The sequence below is a fragment of the Pelecanus crispus genome, chromosome 20 (genome assembly GCF_030463565.1).
Source record: "Pelecanus crispus isolate bPelCri1 chromosome 20, bPelCri1.pri, whole genome shotgun sequence".
Classification (NCBI taxonomy): Eukaryota; Metazoa; Chordata; class Aves; order Pelecaniformes; family Pelecanidae; genus Pelecanus; species Pelecanus crispus.
In genome coordinates, this window is record NC_134662.1 from 4,005,318 (window position 1) to 4,020,428 (window position 15,111).

At 53.2% G+C, this 15,111-nt stretch overlaps 1 protein-coding gene and 1 non-coding gene across 2 annotated transcripts; one reads left to right on the forward strand and one right to left on the reverse strand.

Moving 5' to 3' along the window:
* Nucleotides 1-182: 182 nt before the first annotated feature.
* Nucleotides 183-13,122, reverse strand: TMEM259 (transmembrane protein 259). Its single transcript, XM_075723611.1, has 11 exons — nucleotides 12,889-13,122; nucleotides 10,327-10,593; nucleotides 9,857-10,025; nucleotides 7,584-7,694; nucleotides 6,138-6,260; nucleotides 5,691-5,791; nucleotides 4,715-4,772; nucleotides 4,317-4,400; nucleotides 3,634-3,766; nucleotides 3,127-3,226; nucleotides 183-2,249 (listed from the first exon to the last, which is right to left on the reverse strand). Exons 1-11 carry the CDS (start codon nucleotides 13,120-13,122, stop codon nucleotides 1,401-1,403), a joined length of 2,229 nt encoding a protein of 742 aa, XP_075579726.1. The 3' UTR covers nucleotides 183-1,400.
* Nucleotides 13,123-14,033: 911 nt separating this feature from the next.
* LOC142595511 (U6 spliceosomal RNA) lies at nucleotides 14,034-14,140 on the forward strand. The gene has a single exon (XR_012831783.1). It is a non-coding gene; the product is annotated as a U6 spliceosomal RNA (small nuclear RNA).
* The last annotated feature ends 971 nt before the right edge of the window (nucleotides 14,141-15,111 follow it).

A 15,111-nucleotide genomic window follows, 5' to 3' on the forward strand; every position in this document is an offset into this window, starting at 1 on the left:
GGACTCACAGATGCTGCTCGGCTGCGGGGGGATGAGGCTGAACTTGGGGACACTTCTACGGCGACCCAGCCCCCCCACCCCTCCCAAAGAGCCCGACAGCCGTGTCGCTCCACTCTACCTACAAGCACAAAGCCGGCTTCCAGCCATACCCTCAGGGCAGCCGGTCCCATCCCAGCCCCCCCAACTCAGCCCCACACTACCAAGCGAGCCAGGCAGAGCGCAGAGGGGTCGGGCACAGCCAGCTTCACCTCCGCTGCCAGGGAAATGAGGGGAAAATGAGCTGAAATGTCTTGGCTTTAGAGTTTTGGTTCTTTGCTAAACCATCTCATGCAACAGTTCAGCCAGTGAAAAGCCGGATCTCTCCTCTGGGATGGGGCTGATCTTAAATGCAAACGTGTCCCGTTGAAGGGACAAGGCACTGAAAAGCAAAACTACATCACCCACAGTGGCAGGTGCCGAAAGCAGAGTTGTACAGAGACAGAGCCGCTGTCCTCCTCGTCCCAAACGTCGCTACAGATTGCTTCCCAGCAAATAATACTTGAAACCGTTTGCCTGTGCAAGGAGCTCCCACTTTATGCTGGCCACATACGTCGAAGCGAGGCCAAATTCCGAAAGCCCCCGCAGAGGTCACCAGCAGCAGCAGAAGCAACAGCACAGGAATCGACCCCGCTGCTTCCAAGCCCAGCCAAATGCCCCTCTCCTGGGATGGAAGCTCTAACCTGGACACGGCAGCTTCCACCCCCCAAACCCACTGACCGAGGGAAGTTTAAGGACAGGAAAAAAAAAAAAAAAAAAAAAAAAAAATGGGGCTGAAGTGCAGTTTCTGCTTTGGTTATTGCCCAGCTTTGCCCTGGCGTGAGCAGATCTAGTGTTTGGGGAAGGTCTTAAGCTGCTCTTCCCCTTAAGGAGAAGGAAAGTTTACCAGGTTTCTCCTCTGCCTTCTGTGGCTCTCCCAAGGGTGTCTGAAAACACCCTCCCCGTTCATACACAGCTGCTGTTTAACCAGAAAGCTTCCACACGCTCCCGTGGTCTGTCACAAATCAGCTCACACTTGGGAACAGCACCCGGACTGCAAACTCGGCCATGGGGGGCAAAACTGGGGCAGCGGGGGGCAAGGAAAAGCTGGGGCACGGAGCCGAGCGCAGGACCCCAAGCCTCGCGGGCCACGGGAGCGAACGCCTCGTCCCTCCCTCCCGGCAGTCCCACGCACGTCAGCCTCTCGTACCCAAGCGCACGCGTGCTTTTCCCAGGGGAGTTCGCTGCAGCACCTTCGCTCTGTCCCAGCTGCTCTGCCTCCGCTAAGAGGAATTCATGGATTAAGGATGATGGTGAAGTGAGAAATAGTAACAAACGAAATCCGAATGCCTTGCTGGCAGTCCAGAATTAGGGTAAGCAGGGACTCAAGACAGGCTCCTCAAGTCTGGCTCCGAGCAAGGTTTGGAGCTAGGTGCACTATCCGCTGGTGCTGGGCAAGGGCTGCTTTCCCCCCGGTCCCCAAGAGCACCGCCCGAACGTCTGTCCTGATCAGCGTCCTCCGCAAGGGCCGGAGGGGTCTCTGCCACGCTGCTGTTTGCAACGCAGTTCTTGCCGCTAGGTTTTGCTTGGCTGTCTGAGCCCTCGACAGCCTCAGTCTGCTCGGGAAGGGAAGGGCTGGGGAGGGAGGCCCCTTCCTCCTGCAGCGGGACGAGGGGCGCGGCCGGTGCCGCTTCTGCGGTGGGGGGAACATCTGCTGCGGCCACCGCAGATGTGGAAGTGACTTCAATGGTGATGGAGCCCACGGCCGTCTCCGGGTGGTCGCTGCTGACTCTGATGCGGGCAACCAAACTGGAGGCAGCGGTAGCATCCTGAGGGTTCCCGTTGGCCACGGCTTCGTGCACCACGTTTGGCTCCAGGAGCGTAGTGCTCAGGTCGGAGAGAAACGAGGCTTCAGTGACGATGGCGGCCGTCTCGGCTACCCAGTTCAGATCGCTGCCAACAGAAGCTGCCGTGGCAGCGGCAATGACGCTGGAGGCCTCGCTGGGAGTCAGGGCAGCCGGGCTGCTGCTCTCTCCAGAGGGTCCGGCGGCCAGGTGAGGTCGGCGGCTCCCCACATCGACGGGGGCTGCTGTAGTGTTGTTGTTGAGGTTGTCTTGGAGCGTCGTCTGAGTCCCCTGGCCTACCTGCTGGTTCTGCAACAGCATCTCCTGGATCCTGATCTGCTGGAGAATGGCTGGCAGCTCATAGTGATGGAAGAAGTAAATCATCGAATGCTAGAGAAGGCAAAGGGAAAGGAGTCACTCGTCGGGCCTGGGCTGCGAGCCCAGACATACCTTAGAAAACTGTGCCTTCCTCTCACTGTAAAGACAGCGGAATTTGGCTGTTCTGATAGCCAAGAGGTTATCTGAAATTTTGGAAAGATTTATTCTTTCTACTACAATTCCCGAAAGCTGCTTTTATAGTTTTTCTCTGAAGACAGGCAGTGGAGTACAACCCCCCCTTCCTTTCTAAGGGCTGAGAACAAGAAGGGTAAAGGCACTTCTCTGGCCCATCCTCAGTTCCCTGCCTCCACCCCGAGCAGAGAAAGGGGGCAGGTCATCAGCCAGAGACACACAAAAGGTTTGCTTGAACCAGGATATCGGAGACAACAATTTGGAGCTGGTCTTGCCAGCATCTTCACTGCCCAGACCTGACCAACTCCTCAGCCTCTGCTTGGGAGATCCTCAGTGGGATTGCTTCCAAAAAGACGGGATAGAAATTCTTCCCTAACACCTTCTAAAACTCACTTGACATCAGCCTACTGTCAGTCACGTGGCTGGATTTGAGCCAGTAACCAAAAAGTCCTGCTGTTCGATAGCTTCCTTCTGCCGTTCCATTTCCAAACCAGGGATTATTTCAATCTCTTATATAAATACAGACTGCTACTCAAACTCAGCTTGACAAGAAGTTTGATCAAAACCAACTGCAGTTGATTTCCGTCCCTTTTTAACAGCGCAGGCGGTGTGAGCAATCAGCAGTGTAACAGTTTAAATCGCAGGCAGGCAGACCCCCTCTGAGGCAGGTGGAGGGACCAGGACTGAATTCACAGGATGGCACCCACCTCCCCACGGCTGGTCGCACTGACATGCGGCAGAAGCGGTAGCTGCTCACCTGGATGAAGAGCCATGAGGTGACGAGAGCCAGGCTGCTGTACTGCCCGTTGAATCGATAGTGGTAAGCATAGAAGGCAAAGTGGTACAGGTAGAAGAACCTGGACAGAAAGGCAATAAATATCAGGATACGTCAACAGACGGGACAAACATGAGTTTCTTTCTACTCCTAACTCCATTCCGAGCTGGGGCACTTTGCGCAGGGTGGTGCAGATTCCCGTTAACAGGTAATCAGAATCGCCTCGCTACGCACAGGTCTTCAACAGGGCAAACCAAAGGATTGAGGTGATCCTCGAGACCCAAGCATGAGACCCAAAGTGGAAGCGATTGCGCTTTGGACCCTACGACACGCAGGGCAGCTCCCAAGGAGACATACAGAAGCGCTCAAGAGTGGAAACTCTCCCGCCTGAGAGGGCTGGAAAGGATCTGAAGCAGCCTTCTCCCACCGGAGAACGGGACATGCGGTGAGAACGCGCAATACGGGAATGAGATCCCAGCCAGCTCTTACCTGAGCCAATGCCTCTTGCTCGTATTGGTGTGGCAACAGATAGCGTCATACTGGTCAGCCAGCCACACGATAAGGATGATGTAAAACGCAGTCGTGGTGTCGTTGAAGAACTCTGACATAATGGCCTCCATACCTACAGGACAGAGGGTGGCTGACATCAGCATGCCGCAGGGCACAGACACCAGTTTGGCAAAGGGGCACGTGAAGGAATCCTCTGTCATGTCCAGAGCTGGGGCTGCACGAACGTACGGCAAAGACCCCAGCAGGATAAATCAGCTCTGCTTAAAGCAGCAGCTAAGGGCAAACATGTGTCACTGCTGACTGCAGTCACTACACAGGCCAGAGGATCAGCTGGTTCTGGACAGCGCAGATTTCAGGGTTTTTTTTTGTTGCTTGTTTTTTAAATTCAAATTGTGCTAATGCAACGTGGTCACAGGAAGTGTGAGTCCGAAATGAACTAAAGTGACAGACAAAGCTTCAGTTTATGTGACTTCCAAATAAACTGCTTTTCCAGGGGACCCAGAAGGACAATGCAGCTCACTGTGTCATCAAATTCCAGAGCCTTCCACCTTGTGATGAGCAGACACAATAACCACCTGCCGTGGCCAGGTCAGAACAGGGAATTATACTTTCTACAGATCCCAAAGGGACTTGCTGCACAAGAAATGTGCTCACGTCCTTACCTACTAGAGCCAGAATGACAGTGAGGAGGGGAGCTGCAGGGAATGCGATTGCCATGTTCATTTCCAGCATCTGTAACAGGTCAACTGCAAGAAGGAAAACATGCTATAACACAAAGTGGATGTGTGGCCACAGAACCCTCCACCCCGCCATCACTCCCCATTCAGAACGCTGCAACGGGCAGTGAAGTCCACTGCCCCAAGTCCACCTTCCCCGATACTTGTCAAGACAGAACAGCTCATGTGAGCACGGTGACGAGGGTATAGGGGGGGGATATATTTCCTGTGCAGTGACATGCAGGACCCTTCTAAACGATGACAGTCAAGACTATATACATGATACACTGCGCTGGAGCAGGCAAAGTGTCCAGGACACCCTAAACCCCTTAGAAAATCCTTACCAATGAAGACAAAGATCTGATGGTGCGAGTAGCGCAACAGCATTGAAACGGACAGAGTCTGAAATACAAGAAGAGAAGCCAGCATTAAGAGCCGCACAGGTCCAGGGAGTCACTTTCAGAGTCACGCTACGGCACAGGCCAGGCCAGGCAAGCTTGGACTTGCAGCGTTGCACAGCGTGCTGTGCACATCCCATGTTTGCTAGTTTGAGCTGTGCAGACCGATTTCCCAAGGAGTAATTAGGACTTCACAAACAGGAATTAATCTTTGTATTACTGAAGTGAAATAGACAGTAAGTAATTTATTTGTAAAGAGACCGATTCCGAATATTTGAGCAGGGGCCAAACCAAACAGCAGCAGCAGAGCTGGAACTAGGGTTTCTTCCTGTCCTACATCTGCGCTCCTCCTAGCAGCTCACAATGCCTCTCCAACAACGGTCACCCACCGCTTGCTTCCTCCTCTCTCGCTGGCCACAATATTATTGTGCAAGGAGCTGCAGCAGTGGACGGTCTGACACAAAGGGAGGCAGTCACCCAAGACTACAAACACAGGCTTAGTTATCACTTGGGATCTTGTCTAATACTTATCTGTAATCACCTCACACAATCACAGGAGAGCCGGTTCTATCTTGATCGCTCCTGGCAAATTAGTTAGACCTGTTCTTAAAAGTCTTAGGGGACAAACTTCTTGGCACCCTAAGTGTTTAACTACACTTAAGAGGCTCTCAAACCTGAATCTCCCTTTTGACAAAAAAACCCCATTATTTCATTCCATTTCAGCTCCTCTGTTTGTTTCACTTCTAGGACTTTAAGAACCCACATTAAAAAAACAAACAAACAAACAACAGAGTAGAACCTCATACACCATTGGCTTAGCTTTAAAAGCAGATGTGAGCTCAGGCCTGTACTGTAACACCAAACATACGCTGACCAGAACCAGGCTCAGAGTCCAGGCAATGCCTGGCTCCTGTTGACTTACAAATATGACCATGATGACAAAGGCTGCCAGATACGAAGTCCTAGCCATCCACATGCTGACAAAGCGATAGTGCTCCCCAGACACCACATTGCGAAGGAAACCTGGGAAAAAAAAAGCCACAAGCTCAGTATGATTAATCCACAACTAAAAACAAACTTCCAGTGCCTTCTAAAGAAATAGGATTTAAAGCAAATCTACGGCAACACCTCCTCACGGCAGCGCTCTTGTTGTTATGCAGTGCAATAAGGCAGTAGAAAAACATGTTTGCAGACATCTCTCCCCTTCCACTGATTTCATTTTGTCCTTGGCAATAACATCCCTACGTAACACAGGGAACTGTTCCCTGCATAGAGATTAATCAATAGTCAGAAGACGATATTCATGCATCCATCGTAAAAACATAAACCGCTCTGCACAGCTGCTGAAAGCGATTCCTCCAAGCCTTACCTTTGTTTTCTTCATTTTCAGCTAAAGCTTTGACACTTGACATCAGGATGTCATCATAACCCAGGAACTCATCCAGCAACAGGCGGCTGAACCTGTCCCCAAAGCACTGATCCCTGGTAGGATCTAGAGAGAAGAAAAAAAAAAAAAAAAAATTCAGGCTGTTCATACCTTAAGCCACAGAGGTGGCAAGGCGGTGGCAAGCACACAGTCGTCTCATCACTCAAAAGGACACATTTGCCAGCAGACCTGCGTCTGTGCTCGGACCTTTGGCAGTATAACTAAACTGGGCAGCACTGGGAGGGAAAATGCTGCACCCTGACAAATCGAGTCACACTGTCAAAATGCTCACGTCAATCAGGCCTTCAGAATTACATCAGGGCTGTCATACTCTCTGTTGGCACAGACACAAAGGGAGTTTGCCTTCTAGGCTTGGACTATCTCCCTAGGCTCACCCAAATAATGTCCCAGAGAAACAAGTTCTGGTTTCTCAGAGGGCCAGGCCGAGACCTTTTAGCCATCAGCTGGCCTCAGCACGGCACTGCTGGGCCCACCATACCCGGCCATCCTCCCGCAGCAGGGGACACGCAAACGCCTCCCCGCAGCTCCGGGCACCGACCAAGGCCATCTCATGAAGCTGGGACTGCATTCTCCTGTACAAACACTGATCAGCTTGTAAAAATAACCCAAATCTAAGCAAAACAGGAAGCATGAACACAAATAATTTTTCAGTAAACTACTAGGATACTTATGAAGGAATCTGTCTAGCTGAATTGGAAAACCCAGGTCAGTAAATAGACATTTAACATGGAAACTGCCCATTACCTACGCGGGATCACTGCTTAATACTCCAGCCCAGCTATACTTCAGTTTGATTAGGAGTAATGAACTCTAGTCTGCTGCACTACAGCTCGTTACAGCTCAATTATGATTGCAGACATGAGAAAGTCTGAGACCGTATTTCTGACTTGGACAGGTTTTAATGGAGTAAATACCAGGAGAAGAGAACGCTGTTCCAGGAAAACAGTCTGCTGGTGCTAACAGGGGCACAGAAGTACACTGAGCCAGCACCACGCAGATCTGCTCAGCATCATCCCTGACACATGCACAATTGCTCTCGCCACTGGGCTCTAACACTGTGCTGCTGCTGCTCCGTGCTGAGCCTAGATCTTCCGTACCAGGAGGCCCTTCCTTCCTCAATGAGAAAACCGCGCTGGACATAACATCAGGGCTCACTGAACCAGCCTCCACCATTTCAGACTACTCCTCTTGCAAAGGTATGACCTACTAAAGCAATAAAGACTCCATAAAGCAGCTCTCCTATGCGGAAAATGAGCGCCATCAGCTGTTATAAATAGTTTCCACAAGACTAAAGAGGAAACGTGCGTAGGTATCTCTGCAGAGCACTTACCCACCCCTGCACCAGAGTGGGCTGGTTCCCTCACTCACCCAAAGTCACCACCATGACGGGGATGCTGAGGCGCTGGCGAGTGCTCTGGGACAGGCGCAAAAACCCGTACTCCAGCGAGTACTCCACAATGTACTCTTCCTGCGGCCACACTGCAAGAGAAGGTGGGAAGGGAGACTCAACAGCAGGGTTTGCAAACAATTATCAAGAAGAAATAGCACCTCTGGATTCCCTCCTTCCCTCCCACCATGTTCTGGAAAAGAATCAGTTGCAAACACAGGCTCCAGGCTTCCTTCAACCAATTTAAAACAAATCAATACAAATTCTTTGAAATTGCGGCACATTCCCTTGACGTTAGTCCTTAACGTGAAACTTCTGGGAAAGCTTCAGGGCAGTGGTTCCAAGCTCTGTCGAGCATTGTCCAGAATCTGCCCACATCTTTGCCTGGCAAGCCCTAGACCACTTGTTCTTGCTCTGTTCAATTTCTGCTATGTTGTTTAGAAAACAGCAGGAAAATACACTTTACACCTGCTGAATACCAAGTAAACACTCCACAGGGCAAGAGCACCGCACTTCTCAGGAGACAGAGGTCACTGCTGCAATTACAAATCTCAAAACTAAAGGCAGGAGCAATTACGGCTTTTCAAACAAATTCTGGTGCCTGAAGATTCCTTGATTTTTTTATTTACTTTTTTTTAAGAAAGGTTCAAAATAGATGCTTTTTGCTACATCATCTCTGAAAGGACAAAACCGCCTGCTCAAGTCGGAGCCAAGCAATTTAATCCCCGATCTTTCAAACTGTCACAGTGTTATCTTGCAAGAGGCGAGGGGAGGCAGCCGTCAGGCATCTCACAAGACCACAGCAAAAAAGTTAAAAGGATACCGTAACTTAAAAGCAATGCACCTGCCTCTCCTGACTTAAAGAGACACATCACTGAGAGAAATGCTCACTTTACTTCCCCGCCTCTGATCCCACTTCCTGGACAGCAAACACGGGCTGGTGTGTTTGTTTCATCTTTTGTTTCCATTATAAAACAGTTTAAAGCTCAAATAGAAATAAAGTGTTTAAATATCAACAAAAGAATTACATCCTTTCCGTCATAAAACATTTTTCTATGGTAAAATATTCTGCCTTAACATCAAATTTGGTGTACTGACAGCACAAGAAACCTGGAAAAACAATAAAAACAGGTATTTGGGACCCGTTTGAAAGGATGAATTGTTTAACTACGTTGGGAAGCAGCACAATTCTCTCTCCCACCACGTTGCTGGATCATTTCCAACCAGGCGTTCAGCAAATCAAGGCACAGCCCATGAGTGCATACAGCACTGTACAACGTGACTCTCTTACAGGACTTAGGCAACTATTAATAAAGGTATTGCACCAAAAATATTTACTGTTCTCTAGTCTTATGCAACTGAATGATCTTAAATTCAGGACTAATGAGTTCTGGATCAGCATCAAGCAAAACCACTGCAAGACGAAGGGAACAGTGCCACTGCAGTGTCCAGTCTCACAGTCCTCCACAGCTAGAACACCCAGTACTTCTGAAGAGCAAGGAATTCCAGTCTTTCCAGGGATAAAAGCATAGGTGAAAAAGGTAAATTAAATAAGAATCCAATTGCCATGTTTCTATTTTAACATCAATATGTTTTAATAGATTGCCTCCCCTAACCACTAGAAACAGAAGTTTTCCAACACTGGAATTCCATTTTAAATAATACAAAGCCACTAAATCTCCCACTAGAGTTTATGAGACGTTAGCAGCTTAAGTCGTGCTGGAACAAGGGGAGGGATAAAGCAGGATGATATCCTGAACGAGGCAGAGCAGCAGCGCCGTATCTCGCAATCCACTAAAATTTGCTCAGTGGCTTTCAGGATTAATTAGCTATTCCAAGTACTGGTGTTGACTCAGGGACCCAAAATACAACCCCTGTTAATACAAGGAGGAATGTGCGCTGTCAGTGGGATCCCTGCAGCTCTTGAGAGGACAGCGAACTGCGCAGAAGAGGGAGGTTCACATTCATCTGTGATATCTGGCACCGATCACTGCAGAAACACTATGCCAGACCAAGAGGCTTCAGCAAATTTTATAGCCCGGACGACCCCCGACTCCCAGCCTCCCTCCAGCCAAAGGAAAGATCTCGCTGGGGATCTAGTGTTAGTATTGACAAGATTAACCACAGGTGAATGCATCAGGGAAGCCATTTAAGGTTACTATGCAAGTGCCCGGAGAAGCCAGAAGGAATGAGACGTGCAGGGAAGATGCACGGGGAAGGAGGGAGCACAGATAGCAGTGTAAGTTGTCTTTACCTGCTCTGGCTAGCATCTCAAACTCGGACACAGTCTCCCCCAGAGGCTGCATACCTTTAGTGGCTGCTTCACTAAACGAGAACTCCTGGCTTTCGTTGTGGGTCAGTGCCTCGGTGCTGCTCACCCGGGATGGCTTGAGGAACACCTTGGGCTCGATATCCAGCTCAAACTGTTGGGAAACCGTGGCAGGGAAAGTCATGTTAGCAGTCACTTCAGTTCCCGTCTTCTGTGCTCCCGGTGAAGGCCTCCACCGCCAAAAGCAGGGCAAAAGAGGCTGCTTTCTCAGGCTTTGCTTTCTATCTTAAACCATCAGAGGCTAACGTGGAGACTCAGGAAAAGCCAAGGAACATACTCTTGTTTCCAGGTGACTGAAGGACCACAGAGGCATACTTAAGATTCTAACAAACCATTTCTCCCCAAACCGACACCCAGGTTCCCATCTCCTGTGTACACATGGAACATGTCTTTACCTTGATAGAGCTGTTTTCAAACATGTCCACAGTCATCTCCTCCTCTTCCTCCTCCTCTTCCTCAGCTGTGGACTCAACTACCATTCCTGGGAACTTCTCGACACCGCAGAATTGCAGGAAGATGGGGGCTCGGCTTGAGTTGCGCTGTATTTCCACCCGCAAGATGCCATCGCGTGGCCATTTCTCTCGCACATGCTCCAAGCAGTTAATGGGTGAGCGGGAGAAGGCGATGTGAATGTAAGCCAGGATGAAGAGCACAAAGAGAGCCTACAAGCAACAAGAAACAAAGCAGAGACCATCAGCCCAACCAACTGCAGCCTGTTTACAGGCTCCCCAGTTTTAACCATCTCTTCTTTGCCCATAAAGACGCTGGGTTAATTTGGACCAATGGATTTGCAAGTGGACAAGAGCTTTTATGCTTTCCAACCCCAGTCGTCTCTGCATCAACAATAAAGCAGCCCAGAATCAGGCAATTCCAGCACTACCGTATCAACAGGGGAACACAGCAGAGACAGCAGCAAGAACAATCTCCTTCTGTTCACAAGACCAGAGCTGCCATCGCTACCTGTGCAGTACGTGTGTCCTGCAGAAAGCACAGGTCACACACATAGGCCCCAGCACCACGTAAGGTCCTGCAAACGAACACCATCCCCAAAACGACTGCACCACAGGCAAACCAATCAAACACAGCACCAACGTGTGGTGAGGCTCCAGAGCATATTCAAAGAAACAGAAACACATCCGTGGCTTTCAACCATTCCTTCCTCAGCACAAAGTGTTTCCTGTTGAAGCCCAGAGAAGACTGCCCAACTTTACAAAGGCAGAATAAAGCAAACCTCAACAAAAGACAGCCCACCGCAACAGCAGGACAACACAAACCCATGGCAGAACCACCAGCTCCGCATTCAGATTTGCCACTCGCCGCTGCAAGGCACGGTCTCTGCCACAGCGGAGGCCGAGCCGGCCTGCCGAGGCTGGGCTCGCGGAGCATCACCACTACCTCGCCCTGGCTCAATCCAAGGAACAGCCGTAAAGTCACAGCAAAACAAAGTGGACTAATAAAATGTGTTTCCTATAGTGAAGGTAGTAAACCTAGCACGATGTTACCCAACCCTGCCCAAAGTTCACAGCTGAAAGCTCCAAGAAACGCTGGTAAGCAGTACAGCCAAGTTCCATACACTCACTTTCCAACTGGATTAAGATGCCCATTCCTAACTAGACTAGCTGTCCTTGCTACCTTTCGTTCTTGACCTATTTGCTATGAATAAACAGAGTGGTAAACATCACATCTGCAGAGGAGCTGCATAGGAAGACGCTAGGGAAGGTGAATCAGAAACACCTCCCTCATCGCAGGAGGAGGCGCGATGAAGCCGGCAGAACCTCGAGCAGTTTCGGGACTCCATGAACACCAGTGTGAGGACCACGGTCTCTGACTTCACCTCCAACCAGTGCCCTGCGCACAGACCAGGCTGAAGTCTGGCTGACTCCTAATCCTGCAAGCGGGAGCAGGCTGTTCTCTGCAGATGGCCTGCGCATACTCTTACCTCCTCAGGAGTGCTTTGATAAAAGCAGACAGCAGCAAGAACCGCTACCAGCCAGACCACTTGCTCTGCCTGACAGCCTCACGGTTAGCACCATCCCCGTTCCAGTCTCCCTGTCTGCCTGAATCCAGTTACACAACAGGGGGAAAAAAACCCAGAGATGTTAAAACCTTGAACATTTCTTGGGAGGGGACAGAATGTATATGTGCAGTATGAGACAAGTTGTCCTAAATGTTATCTTGCTTCAAGCGGGTGAATTTTAGAAACTCGGAGCAGAAGGGCGCTGCCGTCACCTGGCAAGCTCTTCTCCCCCCTTCCCCTTATTCTTAATTTCCCATACTGATGAGAAGCATCAGCCTGCACCCTGGAAGCCACGGTGCAGGATTTAACCTACGGGTATTTTGCCCCGCGGAGACCGACAGGCGCCTCTGCGGGGCTCCAATCCTGCACCCACATCAACAAGCAAGCAGGCGGGTTTTTGCCCTGTTACGCAGAGGTGCGATACTGTGCAGGCAGAGCCGAGGGTGCTGACTGCTAAAAAAAAAAAAAAATTGGGTTAAAATGGGGTTGCGCATTAATCACTTCCAGAAAAGATAAGACTCTGGCAAAGCTCCAACAACCAGATCTCTCACATATGCAATGTATCCAAAAAGAGTGGCTGTTTGGAAACAGAAACAGAAATCTTTCATGCCTATATCCATGGGCCTGACCCACACCAGTCTGACTGCCCAGCAAGCTGGCTCAATAATTTCCTTTTTATTTCCAGATCTGGTACCAGAGCTCTGGTGGCGTGGGGACCACCACAGATCGTTACAACTATTCAGGTCTTTCTCAGAGACAAGAGGCCCAGGAGAGCGCAGTGGCCAGCTTGGGGTACGTGGCCCAAACACAGGCTGTGACCTCTAGCAGAGCCGAGCCTTTTTGTGTTTATAAGGAAATTTATGCCTTAGCGCCGGACTGCGGGCTAGCAAGAGGAACTGTCCGCTCCTCCCCATAAAGCCCCCGTAAAGCTGCCCCTCACCTTGAGGAGGACGAAGAACTCGAAGACGCGGCGGAAGGAGGGCGGGAAGAGGCGAGCGTAGGTCACTGCCATCTTGAAGAAGAGCGCGTGGAAGAGGCGATCGCGCACGTTGATCAAGGGGTTCTGGTTGAGGTTGGGATTGCGGACGCCCCGGTTGTTGCCCCCGGCAGCCCCGCCGCCGCCGTTGTTGTTGGCCGGGTGGTGGTTGTTGGCGTTCGGCTGGTTCTCGGACATCCTGACGCCTGCGGCCGGGAGCCGAAGGGCGCTGGCGGCGCTGACCGGGGCCGGAGGAGCCGTTCCTCCTCCGCACAGCGGACTCGGGGCTCGGCGGCCGCTCCGCAGGGGTCCCCGGGGCGACAGCCAAGCGCTGCCTCTGACGGGCCGGGGAGAAGCCCGGTGCCGGGAGCTGCTCGGTGCCGGGCAGGCGCTGCCCCCCTCCCGCTCTCCTCAGGGGTCGCCGCCCCGGGCCCGGCCCGGCCTGCTGCGCGCAGACGCCTCCCGAGCGGCGGGCGCGTCAGGCCTGGCGGGGCTCGGGCCAGGCTCCAGGGCTCAGCGGGCCGCCGCCTCGGCGGGGCCGGGGAGCGGCGCGGCCCGAGCAGGCCCAGCGGGGACGCGGCTCCTGGGCCGGCCCCGCGGCCATGGGAGGGTCCGTCACCGGGGCGGCCCGGCCCAGCGCGGTGCCGCGCGTCCCGGAGAGCACCGGGCGCCTCGGCTCGGCTCTCCCGGCGCGGTGCGGAGCGGAGCGGAGCGGAGCGGAGCGGCCCGGTCCCGGTCCCGTCCCCTCAGCGCCCCGCCGCCATCTTCCTCCGCCGGCACCGACAACGGCGGCAAGGCGCCTGCGCGAGCGCTGCCGGGGAACTCTGGGACGCCGGCGGACACGCGCCGGCCCCGCCCCGGGATGCAAAGTAGGAGACCTCCCGTCATGCACCGCGCGGAGCCGCCCTCACCGCACGGGAGGATCAGCCGCAGAAAAGCCAAAATTTCTGACAAAAAGATGGGTTTTGAGTATAGAGAGCGACGGGCATTGCTTGGAGTGTGTGACAACTTGAGGAAAATGGCGGGATCCTGAGGCAGACACACTCGCCATGAGAGGAAAATTATAATTTGAAAGAGGTTTAAATAGTGCTGAGGAGACACAGCAGTTCGTGCTCGCTTCGGCAGCACATATACTAAAATTGGAACGATACAGAGAAGATTAGCATGGCCCCTGCGCAAGGATGACACGCAAATTCGTGAAGCGTTCCATATTTTTTTTTGGGACGATCGCAACCCCAAAACACACCGGGGAGTCCCTGTTTTGGCCCCCGCCCCGTGCCGGGGGTGCCCACCCCCCCGAGACAGTTGCCGCGGAGGTGGGGCATGTACCGGGCACCGGGGGGCAGGCAGAGCCCGCCAGCCCTGTGGGGGAGGTCCGTGCCCCCCCTGCCAGAGGAGAGGGGCCCCAGGGGTGAGGGGGCAGACAGGCACCCCAAAACCTTTGCGTCCCCCGGCCCGGGGGCCTCAGCCCAGCCCTGCTCGGGTCCCTGTGTGGCGCAGACCCCAAAGGGACTCGGGGCTGAGGGGGCGAGACCCCTGCCCCACGCTGGGGCACCCCGGAGGGGGAGAAGGTGGAGAGGAGGGAACCCCAGGGAGGGCGGAGGGCAGGGACCCCTGCCCAGCCCGCTGCCCACGCAGCCCCTGCCTGGGGACCATCCAGGGTGAGGAAGACCCCGGCCGACCTTCGGCCACTCGGGGAGCCGTGGGGAAGGGGCGGCAGCAGGGCAGGGGGCCAGGCCGGCTGCTCCACGTCTCTGCGGCGAGGGCCACCCTGCTGCCACCCACCCTGCCGTGCCCCCTGCCCTGTGCCCCCATGGACGGGGCTGCAGCGGTGCGAGGGCGATCCAGCCCCCCGGGCAATACCACGGGTCTTTATTTAATTGCTCTTTGACAGCAGGCAGGCTCCACTCAGCAGCGAGCAGTCGGGGGCCCAGGGCCAGCCCGGGCCCAGGGCAGACCCCCCCCATCCAACTCAGCCCCCCAGAAGGTACAACCCCACCAAGGGGGAGCTGGGGCCAGCCCGGCCCTGGCGCTCGGACCTTCCCCAGTGCCTGGACCATCCCACAGGGATGGTGGCCCCGTGCCGGCGGGAGGGACGCAGCCAGGGCCCCCCGTGCAGCTCTGGGGGTCCAGGGTGGCCAGAAGCCCCAGGACCCCGGGTCATGCCGTGGTGACAGCTGGGGAGGG